The sequence below is a fragment of the Photinus pyralis genome, unplaced genomic scaffold, assembly GCF_008802855.1.
Source record: "Photinus pyralis isolate 1611_PpyrPB1 unplaced genomic scaffold, Ppyr1.3 Ppyr1.4_LG5, whole genome shotgun sequence".
NCBI classification, from domain to species: Eukaryota; Metazoa; Arthropoda; class Insecta; order Coleoptera; family Lampyridae; genus Photinus; species Photinus pyralis.
This window is the reverse complement of record NW_022170596.1, coordinates 9198111-9206967: the sequence shown is the minus strand read 5'-3', so window position 1 is coordinate 9206967 and position 8857 is coordinate 9198111. Positions and strand designations below refer to the sequence as shown.

At 41.7% G+C, this 8857-nt stretch overlaps 1 protein-coding gene across 1 annotated transcript; it reads left to right on the top strand.

Annotated features, from left to right (window-relative positions):
- Positions 1-5665: 5665 nt before the first annotated feature.
- LOC116172362 (cytochrome P450 4c3-like) lies at positions 5666-8857 on the top strand. Its single transcript, XM_031489571.1, has 8 exons — positions 5666-5868; positions 6847-7044; positions 7090-7275; positions 7325-7677; positions 7729-7797; positions 7847-8018; positions 8069-8248; positions 8296-8857. The coding sequence occupies exons 1-8, from the start codon at positions 5712-5714 to the stop codon at positions 8454-8456; spliced, it is 1476 nt and encodes a 491-aa protein (XP_031345431.1). The 5' UTR covers positions 5666-5711; the 3' UTR covers positions 8457-8857.

The window sequence follows — 8857 nt, the reverse complement described above, 5'->3', positions numbered from 1 at the left end:
TGGTCTACTAACCAGTACGCCATTCCTTATGTATGCATCCACCAGCTTCTCCACCGTTTTTAGAAGAAACGATGATAGGCTGATGGGCCTATAGTCCTTCGCCACGTCATATTTAGCACGACCCGGCTTAGGTAGGTACACAACTCTTACCTTCCTCCAGCTTTCGGGGATATACCCTAAAGCCAGAGAGGCTCTGAAGAGATGCAACAAGTGTAAGAGCAGCGGCTCCAGGCCCTTCTGTAGAAGAGCCGGGAATATCCCATCCGGTCCTGCACTCTTAAATGGGCTGAACGTGCTGACCGCCCATCTCAGAGATCCCTCGGTAACCACCCGGGAAGCTACCTTCCAGTTGATCGGCCTTACACCGACCTGAGTAGCTCCCTTTGGTGGGTCCGAAGTTAAGTAGTCCCCAGAGCCTGGAAAGTGTGTTTCCAGGAGACATGTGAGAGCCTCACCCGCGGTAGACGTATATCTACCGCATGGAAGCCTCAGTGTCCCCACCTTTTGCCCCGGGTCCTTCAAAAGGATTTTACGAAGTTTTTGAACTTCAGGAAGACCTTCCATGTTACCACAGAAAGTCCTCCAAGATCCTCGTTTCGACCTCCGAATATGGTCCTTATACCTGCGCTGGGAGATCTTAAGATCTTCCCAGTCCGCAGGTAACTTAGTTCGCATGGCCCTATTAAAGAGCCTGCGAACCTCCTTACGAGCCTTTTCAAGGTCTGAGTTCCACCAAGGTGTTCTCTTCTTCCCTCGAAAGGTACGCAGTTTACAGCTGTCCTCATAGGACGCTGTTATGGCGTCGCTTACTAATGCGGCCGCCTCTTCCACCTGCCCTGCTTTCCGACAGAGCAAAGGTGGTCTATCCAACCGGTCCGACAGTTTTGCCACATAGCAGTCCCAGTCAGTGGATCGGGGATTCCGAAACCTACAGGGCCTGCAGTGCAATGCCAGGTTCAGTTGGAAAAGAATGTGCCTGTAGTCCGAAAGCGACGGCTCATCAGACACTCTCCAATTCGTGATCATGTGAGCTATTGAAAAGGAGCCCAGCGTCAGATCAATGACCTCCTGTCTCCGCGCTGTGACGAAGGTAGGGGCTGCTCCCTGATTTAAAACGTTCAAATCAGTTGTTTGCAAGTACTCCAGAAGGTGGTCGCCCCTCGAGTTCGTGTCCGTGCTGCCCCACACAACATGGTGTGCGTTTGCATCACAGCCAACCACAAGAGGGAGCCCACTACTTCGACAGTACTCTATCAACTCAGCCAGCTCCTTGGTTGGTGGAGCCCCTTCTGAGTCGTACGGGAGATAGGCGGAGCAGACCACCAAGTGCCTGCCCCGTCCTCTGTCATCTTTCAGCTGAAGTCGTAGAGCTACGAGATCCCTGAAACAAAAATCAGCCATTAGATAAGACTCGATTCGTCTATCGACATAAATGCAAGTCCTCGGGTTCAGTTGGCTGTCCCTCTTATAATAAAGAGAGTCCTCCACCTGGCCCAGACCTCTTACTCGTCTCTTGTAAACCCAAGGTTCTTGTATGAGGCATACGCCTGTCTGCTTTACAGCAAGTTGACGACCTATTAGACAGGTCGCCCCCTTACTGTGCTGCAAATTGCTCTGTAAGAAGGTTACTTTGTCCATCACTGATGTACTAGGTTCCCTCCTCCGTTAGCGATGCCGACGGTTCCGACCCCTGGTCGGAGCCAAGAACCGCCACACGAGCCAAAAGCTCGCTGACATCTTTCTCGATCTCTTCGGGCGCCGGGAGCAATCCCGCCGCCTCTTCGAGATCAACACTGCGAGGTTGGGCCCCCTCCGTCGCAACGGAACTAGGTCCCGCTGCTTCGGTGGAGCTCTCTCCCTTACCTTGCGCAGCCGGAGCACCCGCCTTCGTCACAAAAGTGACGCGCGAGACCCCCGCGTGCGCCTGGAAGTTCTGTCGCTGGAGTGCCTGATAGGACGTCTCATCGACACCAAATGCGAGGAGAATCCTACCAGGCTCCTCCCTGCGAAAGAACGTCCTCCATAGACTCGTCCTGAAACCAGGATTTTGCCTCTGGAGGCGCTTCAAAATGGTGTCCGTGTCATCCGGGAGCCCGTACAACACAGCCATCACCTTGGTTACCCTCGGGACGTGCCTCTGAACTTTCAGCGACGCGCCATCCCAGGGCCGGATAAGAGGGACGGTCCTCTCCAACCAGTCCAAGGTCCACTGGTCCTCGCATTCGGCCACGATGGCACCCTGCGGATTCCAGCGGAACCCTGCCAGCCGAGGAAAGGGCCCTCCCTCCATCTGGTCTACGACTGCATTCAATGCAGCCATAATGCACCTCGACTGAGCCTCAGAGATGTCCACCTCCGGGTATGAAACCGGAACGACGGCCACCTTAAGCCCTGCCGCAGCGACTTGCCCATAAGTTCGTGGTGCACCCTTGGGTGCATCAGAACCTCTAGGCTTCTTCTCAGGCTGCTTTGAGCCAGACCCTGGAGTGCTTCCCTCTGATCTGAGACGCTTAGTCCCTGACGTCGGGTTGCCCCCCTGAGCCAACGACCCAGACGCAGCCTTAGGCTTTGGCGCAGGGCCCGCTTGACCCGAGGTTTTACCCTCGAGCCGGCGCTTCCTGGCCATCGCCTTCTGTGCTTGTATAAGATGCTAAAGTTGCTACCACTCCATAATCCTTCCCTTAGTGAAATCCCGCGAAATCAATCGTATGAACCCTAGACGAAGACGACTAATGTTCAATCCAGCATAGTACACATCTCGGTAAATATCGAATATATACAAAATTTTTCTATGTGAAAGTTGTTTAGTACCTATTTTATTTCCATTATAAGGCAGCATTCAATTGTTTTATTTCAGAAAACAAATGAGTAACGGAAAACAATTGGATTTTTTTAAATGGCAGTGCACCTTTTCATTAGGCTCATTTGATATAGAGATTTTTTTTCTCTTCTCGATTATATAACATGTTAGTATCCTTATTCAAGAAAATTTTTCAAAAAAAAATTATTATAATTAGATCAATAACATTAATCCAGATACCCTACATCAAAATAAAACAAATCAACGTGTACATGTTTCTTATTAAACTTTGAAGACCAAAAACGAAATTACCAGTAAAATGGTTTTCATCACAATGAACGTTCAATTGTTTACCATTAACTGCAAGGCAAAAAAAGAGTTTGAAATAAAAATTAATTTCTTCTGCACGGGTGGAAACGTGTTACGTGAATGAAAAGAGGAAAAAATCCCTATCAAATGAACCTAATGAAAGTGTGCATTGCTATTTAAAAAAAATCAATTGTTTTTCGTTAAGTATATTGTTTTCTGATATAAAAACAATAGAATGAATAAAATGTTAAATAACTTTCATATAGAAAAATTTTGTATATAGTCGATATTTACCAAAATATATACTATATTCCATACATAATGGGCACCCTGTATAAAGCAAGGCGGTTAGGGAACCATTTTCCCAAAAGGGCGGAAATTGCCGCTCGTTAATCTTGGCGCTCTCTTCTAATCCTGCCGTGTCGAATTATGAGTTCGCTCGCTTAACATATCTCCCTACAAGAGCAATCCAAAATATTTTTTTATTAACAAACGTAGCTACTATTCGGTGATACCCTTACATTAACCATAAGAATTTTCCATCAGGTGCCTTCCTTAAAATTCCACCAATCTGTCCTATGGAAAAATGTTTGATTCTTCGGTTTATAATCTTAATTTTTGTAAGTAATTCTGGTACTTGCTTTTTTCTAAATTTCTTTCAGTTTTTAGTATTGTCTCCAACAGAGCGTAGAACGCTTATTCATCCATGTGACTTTTTAAAAAAGTAGGTATGTGAAAAACACGTTTTCATTCATGTTCGATTAGTAATAATGTCTGTACCCACCTATTATTCGTAATATTTTGAGAAATTGAGTAGGATAAAATCTTGAATTTTGTTGTATGGGTGTTGTGCTCACGGGCCTCCTACAACACTATGTAGGATAAAAATTGGTGGAACGCGGTCTCATGCGTTGCCCACATGCTCATGTAGACTTCATGACAGATTTGCGATGAGTGGGACAAACTGGGTGCATAGGGGACCCTCTTTAGCCAACTTTTACACCAGGAAACCGAGGGGCATGGAATTTTACATGTATAGTAACTTTATCTATGTTTGATTCTAAATATTATATTTTCATTTTTATTATACTGTTAATTATGAGATGATTAGCGTGTTATGATCTATTTGTGCACGGATTTGCTTAGTGATATATTTACATTGCACAATGTATTTTCATGATAAGTTTATGTTTATTCATTTATAAATCACTCGTTATGCAATTTTGTTTAAAATCCGTGACAAACTTCTGGGTCTTCCACTTAGTTTTAGGATATTATTCTACATTCTCAAAAGCTGTTGATTCCCTTCCAGAGCGTGTTACACTCATTCGAGAGCTTTCAGATCCATTTTAATGTCTTTCGGGCCCACTGGATTGCGTGGTTGGCATTTCTATGTCAACTTTTTAATCTTTTCAAAGCTTGCTATTGTAGGTCCCTTCATATTACATACTTAAGTGCTTTCAAAATGGAATGATTCTCGAATCTATTCCAGAACTTCCTGAATTCTTGAACGCTTATCCGAAGTGCATTTCTCATCTTTTTAGTTTTTCTACAAAGATTTTTACCCTTCTAGAATAGGATGTTTTAGATCTTCACAGAGATCTTTTATCTAATATTTGGACTCACTTTGGAAAGTTCTTCCCGTATTCTTTATTAAGACTTTCCCAGAGTTCTCGTTACTCAATGCCCAACGTGTAATGCCTCGATTGTACATATTTAATGTTGAAACGCCGAAAGATCTACAGCATTCTTTTACCGAGATCTCGATGGATTTATAAAAGGAGATATATAAAGGAAATCCATTATTTATCAACTTCAGGAATGGTTTTCAGCTTTCACACTAAACGATGAGGGAATAACTCGACAATACAAGGGTAATGCCGAAGAAGGCTCTACAGTCCACGGTATTCCTGTATCTAGACGTCGGTCGATTTATAAAATGCACCCGAACGAACCGGCAAGCGGCCGTTGTGTGTGACTTGACAGATCGGTAGCTGTTATACTAAAGCGATGCAGGAATAACATGATAGTACGAATATATGTCGGAATCCCGAAAGTTCAAGTATATTCCGTTGCGGAGATCTAGATCGATTTATTAAAAGGCGCTCGAACAGCCGACAGTTTTAGTGAAACTATAAGCTCCTTTTTGAGAATCAAAAATGCGTTAAAAAATCTTTCATCGTTGGCTATAGGTTTGGGAACTAGTGGGATGTTAAGAGTCTTTTTACGAAGGAGTTTTTATTTAATGTTCTTTTACAATATGATTTTGAAAATTCGGTTCAAACTTTCAATTGTTTTTTGTTTCTAAAATTGAGGGCACAATACACTATGCAACAGAACAAAAAGGCGCATGCTGATATATGCAGAGCATTCTTTTAATCGATATGATAATGACTGGTGTGATGAGAAAATAACGCGTCATACAATCATAATTGCGTCATAAAATAAAATCAAATCAGTAATTGCAATTTTTCACATCTGAAAATTTTATCGAACCTGTTCTAATAGTGCTTATGTCCAAAGTTTGTACTATTTATGTTTTAACATTAGATAACCAGATTCATTAGTGCAGTGTGCCAAGTTCAGAGAGGTTCGATAATAAATGGTGCTTGTAATAATTATCGTCATAGGTTCATTTCTGTGGTGGTTTACCAAAATATGGCTTGAGCAGTTAAAATATCGCCAGTATTTGTTGCCGTATTCAGGTCCCAAGCCTTTGCCTTTGCTTGGAAATTCTTTGCTGTTCAAATCACTTGCAGGTAATAATGCAATATTGTTAAATGTTACCCCGCTAGTAGAAGGAACAATACACAGGGTGTTAAGAAATATGTACGCCGGGAGAAGAAACATATATAAACTGTGCACAACTGTTGAGCAGATAAAGCGCATTTTTTAAAAACCGAAATTGCTTAGTAAATGGTTGGGTATATGGGCAGAAGCCTCTTTACATACAATCATTTAAAGACCGCCTTGCATACATTCAAAATCGACACTGAGCGTACTTTCCTCTGACAAACCGTTTTCGAGATATTCGCTCTTAATGTTTTCACATCACCAATGGATATATATTTCTTTCAGACGTCCTAATCGCCTTTTGAGCGTACTCTCTTCCAACAATGGACTATGGTTGGTAGAAATTCATTGTCTTCGTTGAAACCTTTCATTAGAGTACCATAAAGGATAAAACCAGTTCGACTCCCTTCCCCTTCCAACCTTCAACGTATAGGCACAGATGAGTGTTTAAATCTGTGGTATAGGCTACCTACTGCAAAAAATTCCAGGACCTTAGAGGACCATTCGACCCAGGTTTCTTTACAATTATTGACTAACTTATTATACGTAAATAAATCAACTGAAACGTTACTGAGCAAATGGGGAATCCTATCAGAAATCGGCTTTCTGTCACCAAACTTTTAATGCAAAATCTGCAAACTCCGTCATCTTGCGCGCCAAGGGCGTCCACAATTAGGTTCCGACAAGCACCGTGACGCTGACGGTGTTTCGTCCCCCAAAAACGGAAACTAGTTCAGCGCTACGATTTTCTAACGATAATTTTCTTGTTGTCATTAAATATGGTACAAGTTTTTTTGCAAATTTACTGTTATTCAAAAACTAAAAGGTAGGTTGTGGGATTGTGTGTGTGAAACAAAGTAAACTGCACATTTTCCAAATAATATATTTTGTACACAGTTAGTTACCTACTTTGGAGCTGATAAGCAATAAATGCCAATTTGTAGATTTCATACCGGTAACCAAACGTTTGGCTGAGGAATTCGGGAAATCATTTGTTTTTTATTTTGGTCCTAAACCCCGCTTAATTATTGGTGAACATCAGACGGCGGAATTTTTACTCGGCTCCCAGACGATTATCGATAAGTCGTACGAGTATAATTATTTCCATGATTGGCTGGGAACAGGATTATTAACCAGCACAGGTGAGTAGGTGATTCTTTGGATTTCTTTTTTCTCTTTATTTTCAGGCCAAAAATGGAAATCACGTAGAAAATTACTAACGCCCGCCTTTCATTTCCAAATTCTCGAAAAGTACGTTGATGTATTTAATAAGCAAAGCAACATTCTAGTAGAGAAACTTAAAGAAAGAGTGGACGCAGGCCCGTTTGATATATTTCCGTATGTGGCCCTTTGCACACTTGATATCATCTGTGGTAAGTTTTCTTACGAGATTGCACGCTCCTAATGACCTAATTCCAACAGAAACAGCAATGGGGGTGCAGATAAATGCGCAAACGGATTCCACGTCTTCGTACGTGTGGAGTGTACAGGAGATGTGTCGTATTTTCCTAGAAAGGTCTTTTTCGCCATTAAAAATGGTCAACATAATCTACAAATTAACTCCGATGTATCGAGTACAAAAAAAAGTTATTTCAGTTCTGCACGGTTTCACGAATTCTGTAATTCGAAGTAGGAAAGCGAATTTTACAAGAACTACCTTAAATGGTGGTAACGATGAAGGACTTCTGAAGCGTGTAGCGTTCCTTGATCTTCTTTTACAGTACAATTTAAGCGACGAGGCAATTAGGGAAGAAGTCGATACATTTATGTTTGAGGTGCCAAATTAAAATTATACGTCGCAAAAGGATAATGTATAAACATTGCAGGGCCACGATACAACTGCCTCGGGGATCAGTTTTGCTCTGTATTGCCTTTCAAAACATCCTTCTGTGCAGGTACAGCTCCATCAAAGCATAATCAGTATTTCTAAATTTCCTATAATAGCTTCAAGTAGTAGAAGAATTGCAAACCATTTTTAGCGGCGACAATGGAAGAGAACCAACGTACCAGGATTTACAAGAAATGAAATATTTGGAAATGGTCATTAAGGAGTCTATGAGACTGTATCCCCCTGTCCCTGGCTTCTCAAGAATCTTAAACGAAAACACTTCGTTCAGTTGAGTTACAACTGTTTACAAAGTGATTTTAATTTAGCATGTTGTTTAGATGGGGCAGTGCTACCTAAGGGACTTACTTTGACCATACACGCTGTACTTTTACACAGAAATTCCGACATTTTTCCCGATCCTGAACAGTTCGATCCGGATCGGTTTCTTCCCGAAAATTCAAGGTCCAGGCCACCCTACGCTTACGTTCCTTTTAGTGCGGGTTTAAGAAATTGCATCGGTAAGCAAACGTTTGATAATTTTTATGCTCTTAGTATGCACTTATAGGTCAGCGGTTTGCAATGCTGGAATTGAAAGCAACAATTTCGAAGATCTTGAGAAACTTCGAAATTTTGCCCGTTCCTGACCACGAACCACAACTGTCTATTGAAGCTATTTTGCGATCGTACAATGGTTTACCTATTGTGTTAAAAGCCAGAAGTTTTTAAACGCCAGATGACAAATCAGACCTCAACAGTTGAACATTTTTCCATATTTGTGAACTTTCTTTCGGATTCGAAGACAATGCGAAGGGATGGAAATTCGAACATATGATCTACTGCTAAATTGACTGCGCAAATATGTGCCTATAATGGTCTGAGACATTGTATCATTTAATTGCTTTTTAAAATCTTCTTTCGGCATACATATGCGCAGAGTACTTTTTAATTTTTAATTTTTTAATCTTTACTCTTAATTCTTCTAATAACAACGCGTAAGCTCCAAGAGTAGGCCTTCTAGCTTCTATCTATTCTGTAACTCACACTCTTCTTGCAGTTTTTTGTTGTTTAGAATTTGAAATGAGAACTTGCTACGCCATTTTTCACACTAACATAAATGTTCTACAGCA